The sequence below is a fragment of the Taudactylus pleione genome, unplaced genomic scaffold, assembly GCF_031769625.1.
Source record: "Taudactylus pleione unplaced genomic scaffold, aTauple2 ptg000333l, whole genome shotgun sequence".
In the NCBI taxonomy this organism is placed as follows: domain Eukaryota; kingdom Metazoa; phylum Chordata; class Amphibia; order Anura; family Myobatrachidae; genus Taudactylus; species Taudactylus pleione.
This window is the reverse complement of record NW_028284734.1, coordinates 7,968,785-7,993,334: the sequence shown is the minus strand read 5'-3', so window position 1 is coordinate 7,993,334 and position 24,550 is coordinate 7,968,785. Positions and strand designations below refer to the sequence as shown.

The 24,550-nt window shown below is 42.4% G+C and overlaps 1 protein-coding gene across 1 annotated transcript in view; it reads left to right on the top strand.

The window, feature by feature from the left end:
• MCCC2 (methylcrotonyl-CoA carboxylase subunit 2) overlaps window positions 1–24,550 on the top strand; it is a 64,573-nt gene that overhangs the window by 11,323 nt on the left and 28,700 nt on the right. The window contains exons 7-11 of the mRNA XM_088443765.1: window positions 1,134–1,247; window positions 13,899–13,963; window positions 18,358–18,457; window positions 19,380–19,475; window positions 23,638–23,710. Of these exons, the coding sequence (XP_088299891.1) occupies window positions 1,134–1,247; window positions 13,899–13,963; window positions 18,358–18,457; window positions 19,380–19,475; window positions 23,638–23,710 (448 nt within the window). The remainder of the gene's footprint in view (window positions 1–1,133; window positions 1,248–13,898; window positions 13,964–18,357; window positions 18,458–19,379; window positions 19,476–23,637; window positions 23,711–24,550) is intronic.

The following is a 24,550-nucleotide window of genomic DNA, read 5'->3' as shown; positions in this document are numbered from 1 at the left end:
TATTTTGCTGCAGATATCTCCATATCCCGGGTTGAGAGCTGCTCAATAAAAAGCAAATTTTACTAATTAAAACTTTTGTATTTTATCCAAAAAATACAGTGAAAAAAAAACCCCATTTAGGGCCGTATTCAATTAGTTTCGCACCCTTTTTCACATGCCGGACTTTTCGCCTACTTCGCGTGTTTTTGGACACAAAAACTTTTCGTTCGCGTCCCGCTATTCGCCGTATTCAATTCCAAAGGATGCGAAAACGCATCCCGGCGAAACTCAAACAGGCGAAAAGTACTGTCAAAGAAGGGGAAATCAGCCTAACACCCCCCAAAAGATGCACTAACAGTGGGGATCAGTATAGATGTCCCCGAATAGCCCTCCTGAAGCTATTTGGGGTACTTAAGTGCTTTCAATTGCCTCTATATAGCGTCTTTGAACAAGTGGTGAAGAATAGCATTAAGCAGTATTTTTAGGAGAAAATAAATAATCCTGGCAAATTTGGGGTACTTGAAAATGGCTGCAAGCATGGTTTAAATTTGCTAAAGTGAAGTTTTAAGTAACGTTAAAAACGCACCTTCAGCAAGTACCTGCAATCAAAAAAACACCTACCCCATACTTGCAGACCCTCCAAAAGTCTTTATTGCTACTTTTTATGTGTGTACCCCTACTTTGTACTTTTTTTTACCCCCATTCTCAGTCATTTTTTGGGGTGTTCCTCTTTTTTTTTTTAAAGTTTTTTTTTTTTGACGCAGTTACCCTTTGCAGAGTGGATTCCGCACCTTTGCACCCCAAAACCACAATTCTGCACGTTTTTCCGCCCGCTTTTCATAGACAAAACTTTTTCGTCTATTACATTGCATTGAGTTTCCGCGTACGCGAAAAGTCTTTGCAATTGAATATGGCAAAAAGTTTCCGACTGGCGAAATGACGTCATCCGCTATACTTTTTCGCAGGCCCTTAGTATCAAGTATAGGGCGAGTGAACATTCCCTTCGTATTCCCTTGTAACAATAAGTCTTATGCAGCAGCAAAAGGCCCCTGAAACGGGACAGCTTGTCTAAATTTGTGGTTTATTATTCTGCATTGTGTATAATTCAACCTAATAGTTTGTTAATGACAGGTTTCATATATAATTGTTTGTAGATTGCTGTGGTGATGGGATCGTGTACAGCCGGAGGAGCATATGTACCAGCCATGGCTGATGAAAGTATTATTGTTCAAAAACAGGGAACCATTTTCTTAGGAGGACCTCCATTAGTAAGTACATTATTATTTTTTTTAATTTAAAAAAAAAAAGAAAACCAAACTGAGGGTGCTTCTATGGGGGTGATTTAATTAGCACCTTGGCCACAATGTGCCATTCTGGAATGATGGCACATTGCAAACAGCAACACTGCCATTTTGTTGCTCAAACCCCACAGAGGGCCTCGGGAAAATTAGCTGCGTTGAACCCACCGTAATAGCGTGGTATATGTGGGTATGAATATAACATTTAAATCTCCTAAAGTTTTTGTTTTCAGTAGCACTTATATTACTTTAACTGTAAGTGAGATGAACCTTTAGGTGCTGTTGCTTGTAAAATCATTATGATAATTAAAAGATACAGTATTCCCTATTCAAATGGATGGAACCTTGGAGTATATTATGGGTTATGGCACAACCAGAAGAAAAGACTGCTAATGACCCTTTATGTGATAAATGTATTTCTTCTTCATGGTGCATAGGGCTACACAGGGAGATAATGGGGTGTAGGTGGGACCTGGAGGACCAGAAACCAACAGCAAAGCTTTTCAAACCCAGGATGCTCCAGCCCTTCCCCCTATATCCCACCCACAGCCTGAGGGCACTTTAGTTTTGTTGGTGTCCAGCAGGAGCTGGAAAACCAGTATAACAGCGGGCTGCATTAAGCAGGCCAAGCTTTAATTTTATGATTTTATTTTTTACCAAACGGGTGAGCAGCACCAGACTGTTCTCCGGATGTCTCTGCTGCCGCCCCATCACCCCTCCGCGGCGCCGTGACACCAAGCCTCTGCTAGGTACTCCCGGCGGGGCTCCGAGGGGGACTAGCTAGCAGGCTTCCCAGACTGCAGCCCGGAATCCAGGTGTCAGGTAAGACGGAACACCGTTTGCGAGAACCCGCGTCTTAGTGCAGTTTTGCCTCCGGTCTCAGGAGACAGACCGGAGGCACTGATGTGGACACTGGCTCGTCCACTACTCCACTAGACCATCGGGTCATAACGATACTGGTGCAGAGGCATATTATAAAGGACAGGGGACCTGGTGGTTAACGTCACCCAGAGGATAAGGCGCTCTCCCTGCAGCCCCTCCCCTAACTCAGGGTGCCTTTCCACTGCAGTCCTGATGTTCCCTCAGCTGCTCCTCCCTCACCCTCTGCCCCCACAGAGAAGCGCGGCAGCCATTTTAGACAAGCAGGTCTCCAGGAAATGCTGGGTCGTATCTCCCTGTATACCTCTCCCATGGGACAGGTTATACAGCGCTATATCCTACCAGCCACTGTGGTCTGTATAGTTGATTTTAGTGCCCATTGCAGACATGTAATGTTTTTTTCTGTGTTTGTATGTGACTTGTGCTAGCGCTAATCTCTGCTTTCTATACTGTCAGTTTATACCTTTCACTTTATTCTACTATACCTTGACATACTCGTACAGGGGGTTCATTGTACCTCACATCTCCTATATAATTGTGAGGGCTATCGCATTCTATATAGCACGGTTGCACACTACACTGTGCCATATTATACATAGTGCAGGGTGTTCACTGCACTGTATCATACTGTGTATTTTTCTATTCTTGTGGCTATGTTTGGCAGAGGAAAGAATAACAAGTAGCCTGATGCTGCTGCTCCTACTCTGGTGTCTTGTAAGTCCTCCTCTGCGGGCTTAGCCACAGACGACCTAATTCAGGATGGGCTCTGTATTACTTGTTACACAGCCCCAGGTCCATCAGCCCCGGTGCCTCTCCCTTAGGACCCATCCTGGGCTGCCTTTTCACAAATGCTGGCACAACTTGTGGACCAAGTAGCAGTGCCCGTGGTAGCTCTCTCTATGGGATGGCCACAGCAGGTACCCCCTGTAAATCCTTTGCATCCCCAATGGATAGATGTACCCACTATCTCAGTACAGCGTTTGGCTAATGCCTCTCTGGTTTTTCAGCAAATGATGCAAAAAGATAAACCTTTACCTACTATACGTACTATGATATCTTCCCAATCCACACAGTTATCTGGTTCTGAGATATCATCTGGGGAGGCAGAAGATGCAGATCTCTCTCACTCTGACTCCGTCTCAGGAAAAGAGGTGCCACCCTCTAAACTAAATATACCTATTCTACAAATAGAAGAAGATGAAGCCGCTCCTAAGAAAAAACATGCACTTTTTGACAAAAGGTTGTTTTAACAGACCTTCCTCACTCTGACCAGCTATCTGATTACATGAGTGAAGCTTGGAATATGCCCGGCAAAAGGTTTCAAATTCTAAAACGATTCAGTTCCTTTTACCCTTTTTCAGCTACTGATTGTACTAAATGGGAAGTTCCCCCAACGGAGGATTCTCATGTACCGCGTCCGGTTAAAAATCCACCTTGCCCATTCGTACTGCAACCTCCTTGAAGGAGACCACAGATAGACTTATAGAAGCTTGTCATAATTCTACATACTCTTTTTTTACAGGAGCTATTACTCGTCCTGCTAGGCTACGGCCTGGGTGGCAAAAGCCATTGAGAGTTGGGCAAAGGCCCTAGAAGAGACTTTTCCCTCTGATGCTTCAAGGGAACAGCTGTCCTACATATATCACATTAGAGATGCAGCTATGGATACATCTCTCCTGACCTCCAGGATATCTGCCACTTCGGTAGTGGTCTGCGGTATTCTTTGGCTGCGTTCCTGGAAAGCAGATTCAGAATCAAAAAGGGTTCATGCATGAGACATCCTATTTGGTCCAGAATTAGATAAAATTGTGACTACTTTGGTGACTAACAAGACGGTGGCATCCTGCCCTCTGCATATAATACAAAGCCGCGGACGTCATCCTTTCCGTCCTTTCGCCCTCAAGGCAAAGCCAAGGTTCAGTCGGCGGACAAGATTTCAGCACTACAGCACAGACTACTCAGACTGCTTCACAATCGCAGAGTGTCGATTCACTCTGCAATGCAGGCCTTGGGATCAATGGTGTCCACCTTCGACATGGTGGAGTTCGCCCAGTTTCACTCCAGGCCCCTCCAACACCTGATTCTCTCCAGGTGGAACGGGCTACCCCATCTACTTAAATCCCAGACGATGAGCCTCCCCCCAGAGGTTCGCCTGTCCCAAGCCTGGTGGCTACAGACTTCCCATTTGAACCAGGGTCGTCCCTTTTGGATCCCGGACTGGGCTCTCCTCACCACGGATGCAAGCCTCTGAGTGTGGGGCGCAGTAACCAGCGAACACTCCTTCCAGGGCCGATGGTCCCCAGTCGAGGCAGTGTTGCCAATCAACATCCTGGAACTTCGAGCCATCTACAGATCTCTCACTCTGGCTCAGAATGTTCTGGAAAACAGGCCAGTACAAGTACAGTCCGACAACGCCACGGCTGTGGCCTACCTCAATCACCAAGGGGGTACTCAAAGTCAGTCAGCAATGACAGAAGTGTCCCGCATTCTCACCTTGGCCGAACGCTATCTCCCAGCCATCTCCACAGTGTTCATCCTGGGGATTCTCAATTGGGAGGTGGATTTCCTCAGCTGTCACGACGTGCATGCAGGAGAATGGTCTCTACATCCAGAAATCTTTTAGCTTCTAGTGGACAAATGGAGTCTTCCAGAGGTGGATCTCATGGCCTGCAGACACAACAACAAACTTCCAATTTATGGAGCCAGAACAAAGGACCCCGACACAGTCTTCATTGATGCATTGTCGGTGAAATGTTACTTCCATTTAGCATATCTCTTCCCTCCAATATCCTTGCTTCCTCAAGTACAGTACTTTGAAAGTTCAGACAGGAGGGAGGTACAGTCATGTTAATAACTCTGGCCTGGTCCAGACGTCACTGGTACTACGATCTTCGAAGGCTCTCCATAGACGTTCCTCTTCAGATTCCTCTACAAGTAGACCTGTTGTCTCAGGGTCCACGTCTCCATCCGGACCTAGCCCATCTGTCTTTAATGGCTTGGCTCTTGAGACATCCCTCCTAACAGCTAAGGGTTTTTCCAGCTCTGTGGTCCAGACCATGCTAAAAGCACGTAAACCAGCCTCAGCCAGGATTTACCACAGAATATGGCATACATATTTCCAATGGTGTGCTCCAAGAAACTATGACCCTCAGGTCTTTAAGGTTTCTAGAATTCTTGCCTTGCTTCAAGCTGGATTGGATCTAGGCCTCCTGCACTTTCAGAGATGCTAGGCGGTCTCTGCTTTGTCTATCTGGTTTCAGTGCATAATTGCTCCTATACCGGATGTTGACACCTTCATGCAGGGTGTTCTACAAATACGACCTCCCTTTGTCCCTCCTGTGGCTCCATGGGATTTGTCACTGTAGCTCCAAACACTTCAGGAACCTCCATTCGAAACCATGGAATCAGTGGATGTCAAATGGCTCTCTGCGAAGACTGTTTCTTCTGGCTATAGCATCTGCCCGTAGGGTATCAGATTTAGGGGCGCTTTCATGTCGCTTCCTTCCCAAGGTGGTTTCTCGCTTCCACCTGAATGAGGAAATTGTGGGTCCCTCATTTTCAACCCGGCGTGGCGCCTCAGCTGAACAGCTATGCAAGGCGGCCACCTGGACATCTGTCCACACATTTCTTAGGTACTATACCTTTGATACATTTGCCTCTCAGGATGCTTCCTTCAGGTGTAGGGTTCTCCTATAAGCTGCGGAGCGTACCCGCCCTTGAACAACTGCTTTGGGACATCCCCAATGTCTCCCTGTGGAGCCCTATGGACCCTGAAGAAGTAAAAGGAGAGTTATGGTAAAACTTGCCTTTTAACTCTCTTTCTTCGAAATCCATAGGGTCCACAAGGAGACATTGGGGTGTAGGTGAGACCTGGAGAACCGGACACCACAGCCTGAGGGCACTTGAGTTTTGTCAACAAGCCCAAGGCAGGAGCAGGATAGGAGAGAAGGAAGACTGGTACATTGAGGAATCACACTCTCGCACAGAGAAGGAGACAAGTGATCAGGAGAAGAAAACCCATAGAAGCTAAGAGCGTCAGGGCTGGTGCCCTGTATAAAAATGTATAACATTATTGTAATGTATCTTGTGTTTTAATATAACAAGTCAATTTAGTGCTATTGCTGTATAATGTACATATGTGAACTTGTGATTTATTTGATTGGTCTAATTAAATAGAGATTGTTTGTACAATTGTTTTTTATGCTCTAATGTGGGGTTTGCATTTTACCCTTGTTTAAAACTGCTGCAGGTGTTTTTGTATCTACAGATATAATATAGGCCAGTGGTTCCCAAACTTTAGTGAACCACGGCGCCCTAGGGTATCATCATTGTTTTTATGGCACCCCTAAGTCAAATAATTATTATTGAGAAATTCATAAATGTAGTAAAGTGAAGTAAATTGTGCTTACCAGTCATCCTTAGGGTCAGTTATGTGGTGCTGGACAGGTTTGCGCTCCTGTTTGTCTACATATTTACATTACATTGACCATAAATAATTTGATTTGGTGCTGGACCACCAACCTGAGGCACCCCTGCAAGTGTCCCAAGGCACCCCAGGGTGCCACGGCACACAGTTTGGGAACCACTGATATAGGCTCTAAGGTTTTGTGTTGAAATTACTTGATGTAAAATAGAGGTCAAGGTGGATGAGTTCTGTTTTAAATAAGATTCCCAGGGCAAGAAGATCTGTTCTTGCATTTGGTAGCAGAAGCCTGAAAGGTAATTGTGACAGGACGGACTCTCTCTGCCAACCTGTTGTACTACAAGTAGTTATATCTGTTACAGTTAGAGCTTATCTGCCACTAATGTACTACCAATAGTTATCTCTATTACAGGAAACACTGTTGGTATTATTCGGTCAGTAGACACCCTCTAAAAACTGCACCCCAGTTGTAGGAGAGTAGTCGCTGCCAGGGCCAGCCTCAGGTCTCCTAACACCCAGTGCGAGAAATTTTGGAGCCCCCTCCTCCCCTCAAATCTAGCTATATCCATAATTAATACTTTTATTATTTTATTTAATTCTATTATTTAAAAAACACCCGCTTTGCCCCCCATGGGAAAAAAAACACACACATTTTCCCCCACTGGAAAAAAATCACACACATTGTTCCCTATGGGGAAAAAAAACATGCACATTGACCTCACCAGGGTAAAAGACACCCACACATAGAACTATGATGTCATGCCACAGCGTCGTCACTCCCCAGGCCAAGTCTGACCCGCCCAATCAAGCATAGTGCTGCCCGGGTCCAAAGTTAGTACTGATATTGTGGCTGGAGATGTGATTACAGCCAGGCATGCCAAACTTGATGGGTCCAGGGTCCCGGCAGGGACCGCACTGTACCCCCTATAGAGTGGCACCCTGATGTTGGCACTCTACTGGAACAGCCCCCGAGCCGGCCTGGTCACTGCCATCACCAGGTCTATCACCAGCACCTGGAACAACTTCTGAAGGTGATTATAGTAGGTTCTTCTGAGGGCCGTAACTAGGGTAGTGAGACCTGTGCCATGGCACAGGGCACCGCAGGGCAGAGGGCACTGTTTCGGCCGGTCAATTTTCTGTTTATTATTATTCGCTCTTGTAGCTTCCTCTTATTTTATCCCCTGCATCTCCTGGCCTCGCCTATCTCTTCCCTGGCCTTTCCCCAGGAGGTCATGCCCCTTGTTCGGGAGCGTTATGTCCCTATTTGAAAAACCAAAAAGTCTAGTTTCGGCTCTGGTTCCTCTTGACTGCTTATTCTGGATCAGGCCTGCAGAGTAGCAGTTAGAGCGTTAACATAGGACCCCCCAGGGGACAGATTACAAGGTTAACTCCTACATATAGAGGCGGGATTAGTGTTTATTGCTACATAGTAGTCCTTTAAAAAAAGCTATTCTACATCACTGACATAGATTAATGATACACATATGTTACACACAGAAAAATCTCAGATGAAAATAAGGAATGTATATATTTCACATAGGGCTCTGCTGCCCTTTTAATCTAGTTTTGTACACACACAGCTGGTAGGGGTAATCCAGCCCCAGTCCCTTTTGGCCAGTCTAGGTTGGCACACAATTGTTTCATCTAGATCAGCCTGGATCTTTTCACACTGTTTAAAATTGCACTCAATGGCAGGGTTCCTCCCCCATCAATGCACTGTGATGTCTGCCTGCTGCCGCTGCTCCAGTGTGGAACTTCATCTCCTGTCAGCACTCTGTGCTTGAGCTTTCTTTATCCAAGCATTGTTTTGTGCAGGAAATACCAAACAGATCTATAACTGTCTTTGCAATGATAAATATGCATGGAGCACATTGATTAATTTCTCTTTCTTCTTCAATTGGTTTTCAAGTGTTAATTAAGCCTCATCCGTTGGTGCGCTCTGTCTTGTGTATTTTGCATAGGCCTGTGCTCTAGGGAAATGGCTGGGTCAGTAACAGCCACCTGTACATTGATTTCTACATTGAGTTCAATTAAATGTGTGGAAAGAGGATTATCGATATGGAGCATTAATGGCACCTCAAGGAATGGCTGTTTTCCTGCTATCACTTGCCACCTCAAAAGAGTACAGATGGGACCTGTAGATTGGTAGTCTGCCCACTCATTGACGTTGGTGATAAATATTTCTGCGTTTGTACATTTTTATATCCATTTAAAAATCATACATAAACCAATTAGGAAACATTGAAGTTAAAAAAGTGGAAAGGTACAGCAGGCTCTTCATTGGTATAGGGGTATTTACTACATAAGAGGTATTTTCTTCTTCGGGGGCCATAGGGATCCACAGGAATACCATGGGGAATATTATGGTTGGAAGACCAGGCACCAAATAGTTAAAGCTTTGGCTCCCAGAATGCCCCGGGTCCTCCTCCATATATACCTCGCCCCTAACCATAGGACTTCAGTTTGTTGTTTGGTGCGGCAGAATCCAGATGCACCTTTGTAACAGGAGGACTGCTTAGAGCAGTCCTAAGCTTTTATTTTATTTAAAAAAATGTTTGAGTTGGCAGTACCAAGCGTCTGTATTAAGATGCATGTACTGCAGCTCCATCTACCTCCGCCGGGCCGCAACATTGGTAATAGTGCTGGTGATTTTGGCGGGTCGTGGTTGAGCTTAGCTAGCAGCAAGGCTACGACCTGAACTGCACCGAATGCTCGGAGATGTCCAGTAAGGCGATTCCTCTCTTACGGGGAATCACGCGCGTCAGTCCTTGCTACTGGTGTCAGAGATGTACCAGAAGCCCCTGCTGTAAGTACCAGGGATTGTCCGCATCCTTACTATACCAGCCGGGGGTCTATCGTCTGACGCCGGGGATCGTCAGAATACGCAATCTGCTGCCACAAGGCCAGCGTACCCAGCTATTTAATGCAGCTTAGGGAAGGTAAGTCCTCCCTCGACAGCTTCTCCCCCGACCCATACGCAGTCCCTACAAGGGTTTCGAGCGTCTGGGTTGCTTCGCCTACCCTCCACGTGTATGAGACGCCCACGGTCCACACAGTGCACCAGGTAGCTGTGGTCTCACGAGGGTCTAGGTCAGTCTCCCTGTATACCTCTCCCTTGGTTAAGGTATACAGTGCTCTATGTCCTACCATTCCTTTTGCGTTGCTGTAGTGGATTTATAGCCAATTGTAGTTATATTACATGTGCATTGTATGTGACTGTTTTCTAGCTCTGCTGGGAAAAAGAAAAAAAAAAAAGTTTTTTGTTTTTCCTAACCCCCAACTACCTGGTATATAGGGGTTAGAGAGTACTTCACATTTATTTTTATCTGTGAAAAAGGTAAAGCTGGGCATCCATTATACAATTTCCTGTCAGATATCTGTCCAAACTGGCTGGTTGGAATAAAAACCTGGTATGGGAGCAAATGACAGTCGATCATATGGTTTTAAACACTGCAAACAGGGCAAATAAAATTGTTCAAATTGGTTAAATTTGTGTGTTTTAACCAATTTGTCTGAACAAACATTTTTGGCTATTTTCCAGTGTTTGTGAGCAAATGGACGATTGTCATTTGCTCCCATATATTACGAGGTTTTCATTTCAACCAGCCAGGTTGGACAGATATCTGACAGAAAATTGTATAGTGGATGGCCAACTTTACAGTGCAGTTTTAACCTTACACTGGTTGTAGGTTACTTGCAAGTATTACCCATGTCTCAGGACAAGGGTAAACATGAGACTGTTGTACCTGTGCTTGTTTCATGTAATCCTGTGCAGTTGGCCTCTCAGGATTTCATACAGGTTGGACTGTGGTTTGATTGATCTACACAACAGTCCACCTCGCCAGCACCTGTTCAGGGGTCAACTTTAATGGTCTCTGGGTCTCAGGTTATGACGCAGTTAGTGGACTGCGTATCAGCTCCCACACTGCCTACTATGTTTCCTCTTCCCATACATCCTTTCTGGGTGGAGGGCTATGTCCACTCAGTTCAGAATCTGCTTTACCTATCTGCAGATGTTACAAGCAAATAAGGCATCAGCCGTCTAAGCATATAGATGGACTGCAACATTCTTTCAGCCCACCCTGTTTTCAGATTTGGATATATCATTTGAGGAAGCAGAGGATACACATTTTCTTCCTCTGGGCCTATCGCGGAGAGGAGGAGCACATTCATCAGTAGATGTTCTTCTCTAGCAGGGACAGTTATTCAATTTTCATTATAGAAGATGAAGTACCGGCTCCTAAACCCTAAACCTGGTGTTCATCACCAGTGGGTGATTTAGGCTGGATACCCTCAATCTGAACAGCTCATTGAGTTTATGGGGGAAGCAAGGAACACTCCAGGTAGACTGTTCCAGATTCCAAAAAGACTAGTGTCTTTTTCCACTTTTCCACAGGGAGAGTGTAAAAAAGGAGGGAAAATCCCTCTCCCTACTGGGGATTCATTACGTGACACCTTCCTAAGGGGTGACTCCCCAGAAGGTTGTTTGCACAACTCTCGGTTCCTTTAGCTAATGAGGAAGGAGTTACTACTCAGATTTGTTCTTGATTCAGAAGCTATATGGGTATCGCTCACATGGGTATTCAAGGCACACTTAACCAGCATGGCTACCACAGCATTCTGCAGCGCCATGCCATCCGATCTGGTTTGCGCTTACTGGGACCATCATTTGTTTTTCAACAAGACAATGACCCCAAACACACCTCCAGGCTATGTAACAGCTACTTGACCAGGAAGGAAAGTGATGGAGTGCTGCGTCAGATGACCTGGCCTCCACAATCACCCGACCTAAACCCAATTGAGCTGGTTTGGGATGAGTTGGACCGCAGAGTGAAGGAAAAGCAGCCAACAAGTGCTCAGCACCTCAGGGAACTCCTTCAAGACTGTTGGAAAACCATTCCAGGAGACTACCTCATGAAGCTGGTTGAAAGAATGCCAAGAGTGTGCAAAGCTGTCATCAAAGCAAAAGGGGGCTACTTTGAGGAATGTAAAATATAAAACATATTTTGATTTGTTTAACACTTTTTTGTTTACAACATAATTCCATATGTGTTCTTTCATAGTTTTGATGTCTTCAGTATTAATCTACTATGTTGAAAATAATTTAAATAAACAAAATCCATTGAATGAGAAGGCGTGTCCAAACTTTTGACTGGTACTGTATATGGAGGAGGACCCGGGGCATTCTGGGAGCCAAAGCTTTAACTGTTTGGTGCCTGGTCTTCCAACCATAATATTCCCCATGCTATCCGTGTGGACCCTATGGACCTCGAAGAAAAGGAGTTATCTAGGTAAGTTTACCATAACTCTAGATTTCACACGTCTGAACCCTCTCATTTTAAGGAGTTGCCCTATACAAAATATAAGAAGCCACTATTTATACCCCCAGGAAGAGATGTTGCCATCAGTCAAATGTCATCTGTAGGCTAACATACTTCATAATTTTGCTGAGGCACAAAGGAATACATTTAATTAAATGTATTCTTTAATTTCCAATAAAAATGTAATGCAAGCTTCAAATCTATATTATTTTACACAACCTATTTAAAAATGATATTTCCTGCATTCCTATGTTTGTTGTTTTGTCTTTTTGCATTCTTTATGAAATAGCTAGTTGGGTGGAATTTGCTGGCAGATGGTGAAGTGTAGAAAGAAATTAAGGCACCAATCACTTTGAGGAAGTTTTCAATCATTTTCTGAGTCAGTACAGGGAGAGTGGGTTCGTGCTGGGGGCTAGGTGACCGTGACTGTAACAAACGTCTGTCTTCCTCTGTGATGTTAGTGCGTGGGAGCTGTGGCTTGAGGACTACAATAGGTAATCTGTCACCGTGGATCCCCCATTCTAGCATCTCTGTCACCAGATGGTCTCTTTGGGAGATGCTGTACAGTCTAAATAACCTCTGGTGGAAAGTCAGCTCCTGTCTTAAGTTACACACACATTTGCAGCTGGTCACTTAAAAAAAAAAAAACACAAAAAAATAAACACAGTGACCTCTTTTAAAAAAAATAATAGTTGCATCAAGACTTCTGGCATCCCCTTTCCCTTTTAATCTGTCTTTAGAAATACCGTATGTCATTTCAGCCTGTCGTTTTGCAGATGTACTCCTCACCCTATATGCTGTTGTTGGACTTATTTACCCTCATTTGTCTGTGACTGTATTTGGATGTGGGCCTCCAAAATTTAGCGGAGATTCAATTTCACTGCATTGAAATTTGCAATCGCTGATGCCATTTGCTGAGCCCCACACATTTGAGGTTCAAATAGTTTTTTTTTTAATTTCCAGAACCCTCATTTAAATATTGAATTAATTTAATACAAAGGTATTTTAAATATTTTTTTCAGATTGCGCCCAATCCAGGAGTTTTCCGCTTGCAATTAAAAATCACAGCGAAATTGAACAAAATTAGCTATATGGTTCAAAATGTGAGAAAATCTATTTTATCTATCTGCAAAGTTTTTGTTTTTTACATTTTGTTAAATTCGATCTTTTACATTTTAGGAGCAATTTTGTGGAACTGATCCAAAAATAGATATGTGGCCAGTTCAATCGTCTCGAGTGTTGACTGACTTTGCGCTCATCCAGCTTTTCAACCTGTGTGAAGCTAAAGGGTTCCGATGTCTTAAAGCTCATATGGTTATTATGGCCCAAGAATACTTGTATGAGCATCACTAAGGCATAGTGTGCATGATATTTCTAAGCTAGAAATGTGCTTTTTTGTGCAAATTCACTAAAAGAATGTCTTGGAATTGGAGAAGGCTGTGGAGGAGGGCAACTAAATTAATAGGGATTATGGAAGATTTTTATTGCGAAAAAAAGGCTGTTGGATCCTTGATAGTTTACATTACGGAAGAGAATATAAAGAGGGGCATATACTGTATATCAGGGATGGGGAACCTTTTTTCTGCCAAGGGCCATTTTGATATATACAATATTATTTGTGGGCCCGGTGCAGGCCACGCCCCCTCCGTGTGACATCACACGGGGCGGGGCCACAATCGCTGGTGATTACAGCAATGCCGGAGCATCCTGATGATGCTCCGGGAGCTGTTCTAGGCACCCTAGCCAGATGAGGCTAGCCAAAAAAGCTCAGAGGGCCAGACCAAATGATTCCCCATCCTATATATAATCACTGTATAGAAATTAATTTATGGTCCATATAGAAAATTCACTAAACTACTGGAATTACTGTGCAGTTCCTCGGAAGCAGTGATGATTTGTTAATCTTCCCATTGTACCTGTACCCAGCTTGCATTATATGTGGTGACCAAAATATACTTATTTTATCTTAAGATCATTTTAGAATTTTGTGTTTATCAGGTGAAAGCAGCTACAGGGGAACAAGTATCAGCAGAAGATTTAGGAGGAGCTGATCTGCACTGCAGGTAACATTTTGCACTGAATTATTCCTCCTTCGGAAAAGCTCTGCCGTTTTAATGACACACGTAAAGAGATGAGGAATTGTGGACATACTGCGAGCCAGGGAGACAGGACAGACCTGGAAGAGAAGGATTGGCCACCAGGATAAATATGAGGGGGAAAGGACAAAGGAACAGTGAGTCTGGAGCTGAGACCGGAGGGGGGTTAGCACAGGGGGATTGAGGTTATACTAGTCTTTATAATAATGTAGGATGGCTGTCATGTCTCTGACATGTGCAGTGGGAGTTGTTGCATTCTCGCAGCTCTGGAACAGCCATCATGCAGTAGAGAAGAGGGGGCCCGGTAAATATAGTGGGGAAGGGGCCGAGTTTGCCCGCGCTGTAGTGATCCATTTTACTAGTTTTATAACTGCTATTTTAGCCACACTGAATTAAAATCTACCAAATAACATTTTCTGGCATAGCCAACATCGTTTTATGAGAGATCAATTGTGTCAAGGAAATCTATATGTATCTTATTAGGAAGTGAGCTTCCAGAACTTTACAGTGGATTGTCAGGGGACAAGGCATTTTTAGATTTTGTAAAAGTCTTTCACATTATGCTTCACAAACGCTTAGTGTATAAGTCAGATACTATTGATCTAGAAAATACTACATGTACTTGGTAGAACACAGAATTGTAATTAATGATTCATACTGTAATTGGACTACATATATTAGTGATGCACCTCAGGCCCAGTCATGGGACAAATGCAGTCAGATCTCTTATAAATGATACAGAAGTTGGTGTTAAAAAGTACTGGCTCAGCCCTTGCACTTGAAAGAACAGTGATTTACTTAACAGCAGACAAAAGGGTTCATTACAGTAAGAACAGTGAAACTATTGGATGCTAACCCATGAGAGAGTTATTGCTACTGGTAGACACTGAAGCTGAGTAGAAATAACCATACTAGACTTAAAGCCATTAACCATACTAGACTTAAAGCCATTAATAGGGACATGAGTATAAATAACAAAACTGCATCAGTAGCCATGGATGTGCATTTCTGTGTTTGGCGACAAACATCTATGTGTTAATCATAAAGGCAGATGATGTAAGTATGTGCAGTGTGAATTACCATAAGAACAGTGTTATCCTCCCAAACTCAACTCCTGTCACTCATTGTGCCTATGAGAAGGAAGTCCTGAAGCATATAGTGGTGGGGTACAAAGAAGTAGTCCAGACAAATATAGTGGTGGGTACAAAGAAGTAGCCCTGACACACACAGGGGTGGGGTACAAAGAAGTAGTCCTGACAGATATAGTGGTGAGATACACAGAAGTAGTCCTGACAAATATAGTAGTGGGGTACAAAGAAGTAGTCCTTACAAATATAGTAGTGTGGTGGAAAGAAGTAGTCCTGACAAATATAGTGGTGGGGTACAAAGAAGTAGCCCTGACAAATATAGTGGTGAGATACACAGAAGTAGTCCTGACAAATATAGTAGTGGGGTACAAAGAAGTAGTCCTGACAAATACAGTGGTGGGGTACAAAGAAGTAGTCCTGACAAATATAGTGGTGGGTACAAAGAAGTAGCCCTGACACACACAGGGGTGGGGTACAAAGAAGTAGTCCTGACAGATATAGTGGTGAGATACACAGAAGTAGTCCTGACAAATATAGTAGTGGGGTACAAAGAAGTAGTCCTTACAAATATAGTAGTGTGGTGGAAAGAAGTAGTCCTGACAAATATAGTGGTGGGGTACAAAGAAGTAGTCCTGACAAATATAGTGGTGAGATACACAGAAGTAGTCCTGACAAATATAGTAGTGGGGTACAAAGAAGTAGTCCTGACAAATACAGTGGTGGGGTACAAAGAAGTAGTCCTGACAAATATAGTGGTGGGTACAAAGAAGTAGCCCTGACACACACAGGGGTGGGGTACAAAGAAGTAGTCCTGACAAATATAGTGGTGAGATACACAGAAGTAGTCCTGACAAATATAGTAGTGGGGTGCAAAGAAGTATTCCTTACAAATATAGTAGTGTGGTAGAAAGAAGTAGTCCTGACAAATACAGTGGTGGGGTACAAAGAAGTAGTCCTGACAAATATAGTGGTGGGTACAAAGAAGTAGCCCTGACACACACAGGGGTGGGGTACAAAGAAGTAGTCCTGACAAATATAGTGGTGAGATACACAGAAGTAGTCCTGACAAATATAGTAGTGGGTGCAAAGAAGTATTCCTTACAAATATAGTAGTGTGGTAGAAAGAAGTAGTCCTGACACACACAGGGGTGGGGTACAAAGAAGTAGTCCTGACAAATATAGTGGTGAGATACACAGAAGTAGCCCTGACACACATAGGGGTGGGGTACAAAGAAGTAGTCCTGACAAATATAGTGGTGAGATACACAGTAGTCCTTACAAATATAGTGGTGAGATACACAGAAGTAGTCTGGACAAATATAGTAGTGGGGGTACAAAGAAGTAGTCCTGACAAATATAGTGATGGGGTACAAAGAAGTAGTCCTGCCAAATATAGTGGTGGGGTAGAAATAAGTAGTCCTGACAAATATAGTGGTAGGGTACAAAGAAGTAGTAATTATAACTTTTGTGGTGTGTTACAAAGAAGTAGTCCTTACAAATATAGTGATGGGGTACAAAGAAGTAGTCCTTATAAATATAGTGGTGGGGTACAAAGAAGTAGTCCTGACAAATATAGTGGTGGGGTACAAAGAAGTAGTCCTTACAAATATAGTGGTGAGATACACAGAAGTAGTCCTTACAAATATAGTGGTGAGATACACAGAAGTAGTCTGGATAAATATAGTAGTGGGGGTACAAAGAAGTAGTCCTGACAAATATAGTGGTGGGGTACAAAGAAGTAGTCCTGCCAAATATAGTGGTGGGGTAGAAAGGAGGAGTCCTGACAAATATAGTGGTGGGGTACAAAGAAGTAGTCCTTATAAATATAGTGGTGTGGTACAAAGAAGTAGTCCTTACAAATATAGTGGTGGGGTACAAAGAAGTAGTCCTTATAAATATAGTGGTGGGGTACAAAGAAGTAGTCCTTACAAATATAGTGGTGAGATACACAGAAGTAGTCCTTACAAATATAGTAGTGGGAAACAAAGAAGTAGTCCAGACAAATATAGTTGTGGGGTACAAAGAAGTGGTCCTGGCAAATATAGTTGTGGGGTACAAAGAAGTGGTCCTGACAAATATAGTGGTGGGGTAGAAAGAAGTAGTCCTGACAAATATAGTTGTGGGGTACAAAGAAGTGGTCCTGACAAATATAGTGGTGGGGTACAAAGAAGTGGTCCTGACAAATATAGTGGTGGGGTAGAAAGAGAAAAAATAGAAGAATGTTGGCAACACAATATCACAAGATAAGTGACACCATCAGTATTTATTAGTTAAGTGCATTTTGCTTTGGGTTATATAGTAATTCCATTTTAACCACTTACGGGTCTCAACTCCGAGTGTTTTCATTAAACACCGCTTTGGCTGTCGAAGTCTAAAACATAATGTAATTCGAGCTCCAGAGACAATACAGAGTTATTTGTTCAAATAATACAATTATTCCTAAGGGATCATATCCTAGTGTGAATTGTTTTATGAAGTCTGTTCTCAGTATACAGTATAATTTGGGGAGTTCAATGTGGTAAAATAATGCAATTAGTAATTATTTTATAGAACCACAATCACATTATACTGGGGCTGCTTGCTCAGTGTTTCTATACTTAAATTCGTAGCTCAGCTGTTGTCACCAGTACATTCAATTATTAATTTCCCCTGAGCAATCTGCTCGGTGTGTATACGTCTCTGAAGCACACATTCTGCGGAGAGATTTGCTGTATTAAAGTTGATGTCTGGCGTGGCCAAATATTATGAATTCACGTATAAAGCAAAGACATTAAAAACAAACTGAAGTTCCTGGTTTTCCTCTATAGCTTTGGCCAACATTCTGTCAGTCAGTTGATCTGTATGAATATAATGTGAGGGCTGCACATAATGTTAAACAATACATACGTATACAGATTAACACTCACAAATAGATCCTCTATTAGAAACCTGCACACAGTGAGTAGAGGATTCCCTTCAAGTAGCAAACAAACGTATTTGTTGAGATTATACAATTTTAAATGTGGGACATACAGTATGAATAATTTACAATTCTATGATTTAAGAATTCGTTCAGTATCAAAGCTCATCTTGATAATTTTTATCCCCCAATTTATGAAAACAACACTATCACTGTGTATATATATTTTTATTAAATATGACACAATGAGTTTTTTTTTGACAAAGTATTCAAAATGCTCTTTAAAACATCTGCTGTAGCTACAACAAAATGTTTACATTTAGGAGTGATCAGAAATGAAAGTGTTTTCATGTAACCTTTTTTGTTTAAACCAGAAAGTCTGGTGTCACCGATCACTTTGCGTTGGATGACAGCCATGCCCTTCACCTGGCTCGGAAATCCGTGAGAAGCTTGAACTATAAAAAGAAGCTAAATGTAAGATGCAGAAGTCCTATAAATTCTTTTTTTGTTGTTACCTTTATAAAGTCTTGTTCTGTCAGGGGCTTTTTAACATAAGAAATGTATGATCGTTTTATGGTATCCAGTGATTTCTATTTCACAAATATTCTGTATTATTGGAGCAACTAACCTGACTTTTGTACAAAGGGCCTGATTCACTACGGAACACAACTGCGTATGCAATAGCGATTGCGCACGCAGTTCAGCTGCGATAGTATGCTAATCCATTGCGATCACTATTCCCTCACAGCACTACACAAGGACGCCCACCTTTTTTAGCATACATCCATAATGTTTAGCAAGACTGCGAAATCATCGGTGCAATCGAGTACAATCTCAGCCTCACGCACAATTGCACAAGCTCTGACCTTACTCAGAAATTGCTAACTTCCACGCACGCTATGAGACCTCAGGTTGCGTATGCCATCACTGTGGATAATTTATACACGCACTGGCACGCCTACATTTTGCCGCTACCCCCCCCCCCCCCTGTCACCACCTACAAATGGCACTACCTGTCAATCACTGTGCGATGGGTCTGTGTAGCCTCTGTGATCCCAGTCCTGATTGCAGTGACCGGTTTGCGCACGTTCACTGCGATGCATGCACAGAACACAACAATTGGTCAATTGCGTGCATATTAGTAACTACGTTCCTTGCTGAATCACGCCAAGTTACAAACAGAACTCGACATGTTGATACATATGGGCTTTCGAGACATGCCAATGTGTAATCTCTTTTTTTGGAACAAAAAAGTAGATTTATTCTGGTATATGTTTCTTAAAAAATACATGATGTGCCCTTTATGATGATATTTTAACTTTAATTCAGAAACTAGTGAATTTTGCTTGATCATTATAATGCTGATATTTTTATTTTGTTAATTGAAAACATGTAGGTAACTATAGAAACTCCCGAAGATCCACTGTTTCCAGCAGATGAACTTTATGGAGTTGTTGGTGACAATTTAAAAAAGAATTTTGATGTCCGAGAGGTAGGAACATTTATAACAACTGAACAAGTAATTTGATATAACTGGTTCCATTTAATACATTACAGGACAATGTAGTTGTTTGCATAAAATGTAATCTGTATAATGCACCTAGCTAAAATATTTGGTTATACTGGAGAGTATAATTGGAGATAAAGTTGTACACGCTGCTTACAGGTGTGTCCCTTCTGCGCCAGATGGCGCGATTCCTGTGCTGCATACTTCTTTCTCAACCTTATCAATTTTTCCTGCTACGGTTTCCTTCATTGTGCTCTTTTTTCCTCATTTTCGCCTCTTAGTTCGCAAATAGTGTACTAGGTACTAAGGATTAGTTATTTTGTTGCAAAGGAGTTTTTTTATAAGTCGCAGACTAAGCATAATGATCATGGCGAGGGTCACTTGTACCGGACCTGTCTTTTGCCTGTTTAACCTGGATTGTGTACTTTTTTCTCAACTTTGCTACTATTTCCTTCATTATGCTACTTTTCCTACATTGTGCTACTTTTTTCTCAGTTATACATCTTGCTTTGCTTACTGTGTACTAGGTATTTAGCATTAGTGTTCTAGTGCAGCTAAGTAGCAAAGTCTGTGGCGTGATATAAGGGACTTTTTGGCATGATGTGTGTGGGATGTAGTCAGCATCTTGGTGTGCGGGATGTCGACGGTCTAAATACTCCAGTATCCTGACCGCCGGCATCCCGAAGTTAAGTATCAGGGGTTAAGTTTAGGGTTAGGGGTTAGTGTTAGGCTCTAAGGGGAGTGTTAGGTTTAGGATGCAGGGAGTTGGAGCTTCGGTTTAGGCACTAGCGGGGGAGGTTAGGTTTAGGCACTAGGGGGATGTTAGGTTTAGGCACTAGTTGGGGAGGTTAGGTTTAGGCACTAGTTGGGGAGGTTAGGTTTAGGCACTAGGGGGGATGTTAGGTTTAGGCACTAGGGGGATGTTAGGTTTAGGCACTAGGGGGGATGTTAGGTTAGGCACTAGTTGGGGAGGTTAGGTTTAGGCACTAGCGGGGGAGGTTAGGTTTAGGCACTAGTTGGGGAGGTTAGGTTTAGGCACCGGGGAGGGAGCGTTTGGGTAGGGGTTAGTGGTAGTATACTTACCTATGGGTGTCTGGATTCTGACTGTCAGAATGCCGCTGTCTGTATTCTGTCCGGCAGCATCCCGACTGCCGGGAACCCATACCCAACCTGATTTGAGGATAGGTATGTGGATACATTTCAATTTATCATCTTCTGTACATGACTGGCTGACCGTGAGTAGGAAGGGGGATATCAGGGAGCTTCATGGATAGACTTTAGAAATGGATCACATGCCTTTCTTACAAGAATCGGCATCTATTGTAGTTATAATTTGAAGCTGAGATTATGCAGGTGATTGACCCAGGGAATTTTTGTTTTCTCCTGGGGAGGTTAGATATGCTACTGTCACACTTGTTCAACAACATTGTAATTTATAAGTGTTGATGAACCTGTGTCTTTCTACAACTTTATAAACTGTCTCAGATGCAGAGGGCACTGTCTAATCCTTTTCCATAGGGCTATTGCTTGCTTCCATTGAGCTCTGTGGGAGAGGCCTGGATGGACGTTTTCCTCCGGCTCTCCAAGGTCACAGTGCAATGTTGCTCTCTGCTTCTGGTTACAGGTGCTCCCAGAAAACACACGAGAACAGGGATCTTAACAACTGTACTTCACCTTAAAGTCATGCATAAGACGTACACAATATTAATATAAGGTGTCTCTCCTACATGTAATATCTAGCTGTTGATTTTCTTTGTACCTTCATCTGGGAGACTCTGAATTTTGCACATCTATCTAGTTATCACTGTTATTTATGTGAGGTTATTACTGTACTGTGTTTACTGATTATTGCATTATAAATAATGCCATTCACTAGTATTTTAGTCCGTGATAAGCCATGCAGGTAAATATTTACTGTACAAGACCCAAGTCAGTATGTTTTATACATTATGTATTGCAAACTGTGTAAACTATATAAACTCTTAACTAGGCGTAAAAATATGTCACTGCTTAATGCAAGTCCTACAGGGCAAGACTTATACGAAAAGGATGAAATAAACCCTGCCGTCCCTTTGTGTCATTTAGGATTAATCTGCAGCACTGCTTGAAAACTCTGCATACACAAGTGGTACAGCTCATACCAGGTTCTCCTCCCATGTCCCTGCTGCTGTCTACACAAACTCATTATCTTATCGCCACTGTCTGCCCCCTGCTGGATCACTTATGAACAGAGGAAACTGTGTTTCAAAGCTTTTGTAGATTTATAGCCCTCAATTTTCTATTAGGTTATTGTATGTATAGCCTGCGGGTGAATATTTCTATTAATGTCACTGAGCTGTTAATTTTATTTCGCAACACTTGCTGACGCTGGTAATTACAATCTTTCAGACGAGGGAGGGAGCAGTCGCTGTGTATTTAAGTTAAGATGACTTCAAAAGCATCCCTGGTTAAAGTATATAAGAACATTGAAGAAATCAATGTAAATGTGTAGCGTCTATTATCTGGGATGTTTTAGACCATGTTTACACAATTTGGAATACACAAAGATATAATCCACTTCATTAAAAAAATGGTCCCTTTCTCGTTTACCTTGCTTCCTTTACATTTACCTCCATGTTCAGTTTATCAGGGCTCCTTGCAGTGACTGAGGGAAGAGATGGTTGGTGGATATGTATTTGCGTATGATCCCGTTATTTGGTAAAAGGAATAAATAATATCCATAATGAAATAGTGGTCATTTGATGTTCTGAAGTGTGTAATTTACTAACTAATCAATTGGTCACTCTGCCACATCCTGTAAATTGCTCATTACTTCATACAGTAATGGCAAAACAAAATAAAAAGCCTCCATAAACATTCAAATATTATATTTTCCTATGCGGTGCTGTTAAAAATCATAAATCTGTCTTTATAGAAAACATAATTTCTTTTATCATCATGGTTGTGAAATAGTATATAATTTAACAATGAAGCCTGGAACCCAGCTCAGATTATTCTTTATGCATTGGATTTTCTGAAACCATTGTCATAGCAGTGTAGTCTAATAGTTCATATTTAAATTTGTTTGTTGTTTTTTTACATTGCAATAAAGGATATAAAACTTCAGTTGCTGCCACCATTATTTGCATTTTCCTTGCAGATTCATATTAAGACCCCACGGTGCCCTAGGCAAGATAACTCTCCCCTATTTTGTCTGTTTGGATCGTCCTTGCCAAAATACATTGCCCTGCATCTTACCACCATGCTGCACTATTTAATGTATTGCAGGGGTGGCCAAACTTTTGGACTCTGTGATTTAGTTTTAAAACTTTAAACTTTTCGTGATCTACCGAGCCAAAAACGGGGGCGTGGTATGCAAAAAAAGGGGCGTGACCTCACAGCAAGGGACGTGGGGGTCTGTCCTGCAAAATCACACATAGTATCCCCAATTCAAATTACTTCACACAACAGCACAAACTTATTTACATTACACCACATAGTAGTGTCCCTTATTTAGTTACGACACACAATAGTGCCCCTTATACACAATGCTCACAGTAGTACCCCTTATGCAGTGCCCACTGTTCTAGTGCCCCTTATGCAATGCCCACTGTAGTAGTGCCCCTTATGCAATGTCCACTGTAGTAGTGCCCCTTATTCAATGCCCCCAGTAGTAGTGCCCCTTATGCAATGCCCTCAGTAGTAGTGCCCTTTATGCAATGCCCCCTGTGGCTGTGCCCATTATGCAATGCCCTCAGTAGTTGTGCACCATAATGGGGGTAAAGTGCAATCAGGGAGATTACTAGACTCTTCAGGGAGACAGAGAGATTTCTACTATTCCAGGGAGTCTCCCTCACAAGCAGGGAGAGTTGGCAAGTATGTAAAAGATGTTTTTGACCTCATTCTATAATATAAAAAAAAAACAATTCTGAGAGTTTTGGGAAAAAATATTAGCCAGTTAAGTGGTTAAAAGTACTGGTAAGCAGGGGCTTGTAAAGGTGCTTTCATATTCACAGCTGTGAACTATGCTCATTCCTATAATGTGTAATGTACTTCTAATTGTCACCCAAAGGGTCTGCACAGAATTTTCTGGTTAGTAAATTGTCTCCAGTGTGCGTGTATACAGTCACTATAGTTCCACTTTTCATGTACATTGTTTCTTTTATAGGTGATTGCCAGGGTTGTGGATGGAAGCAAATTTGATGAGTTCAAGGCACTTTATGGAGATACGTTAGTAACAGGTATACAGTATGCACTAGTGAGGACTAGCCTGTTATCTGAAACTAAATCCAACTTCTATATTTATTAATTGTTTATAGAATAGTTCTGTCTTTGAGCAAATTAGATGGAAAGGATCACATACTAAAATCTGTATACATGACAGGTAAACTGGCTAAATGTAATAAAACCTGTGGGATATTTGAAAGATGTTCAAAGCTTAAGAGACTATTCTTCCACTGCTAGGTCACCAAGGGCTCTATTCATCATATAAAAATTGTAAAATGAGAACATTTTAATTCTACATTTTACAATTACAAAACAATAGTTTAATTCGTCTTTTTGTCTATAATAAAATAATCACTTCTGAAAAGTGCCTACTTTTGCGGAGACATCTTTTCAGACTAGTGATAATTTACACCTCCTGTTTATAGAAATCCAGCCCTCTGCTCGATGATTGTCACCAGAGTGGAGCAGGAGCCGCACCTTCAAGACATAGAATGGAGAGTCTTCTTAGCTAAGTAAAGGACTGAGGCAGCGACCAGTGGACTGAGGCAGGGGACAGAGGATACCGGGACAGACTGCAGCAGCGTTCAGGTGGACAGGCTGTGGAGGGGCGAGCAGCACAGTGTGAGTGATCTGAACAGATCACTCCGCTGCACACGCTGCTACACAAGCTGCCGGAAACACTATCTGAAGATGGCAGTTTCACTTTCAAACTCTGAACATAATGTATTTTCGGTGTTTGATGGATCACACAATTTTAACATCCCCATACTTCAGTATGGGGAGTGTGAACATATTTGGGATAGTTTTCTAAACAAGGAGATATTCGAGAGATCTTCTTTATTACAGGTTTGATG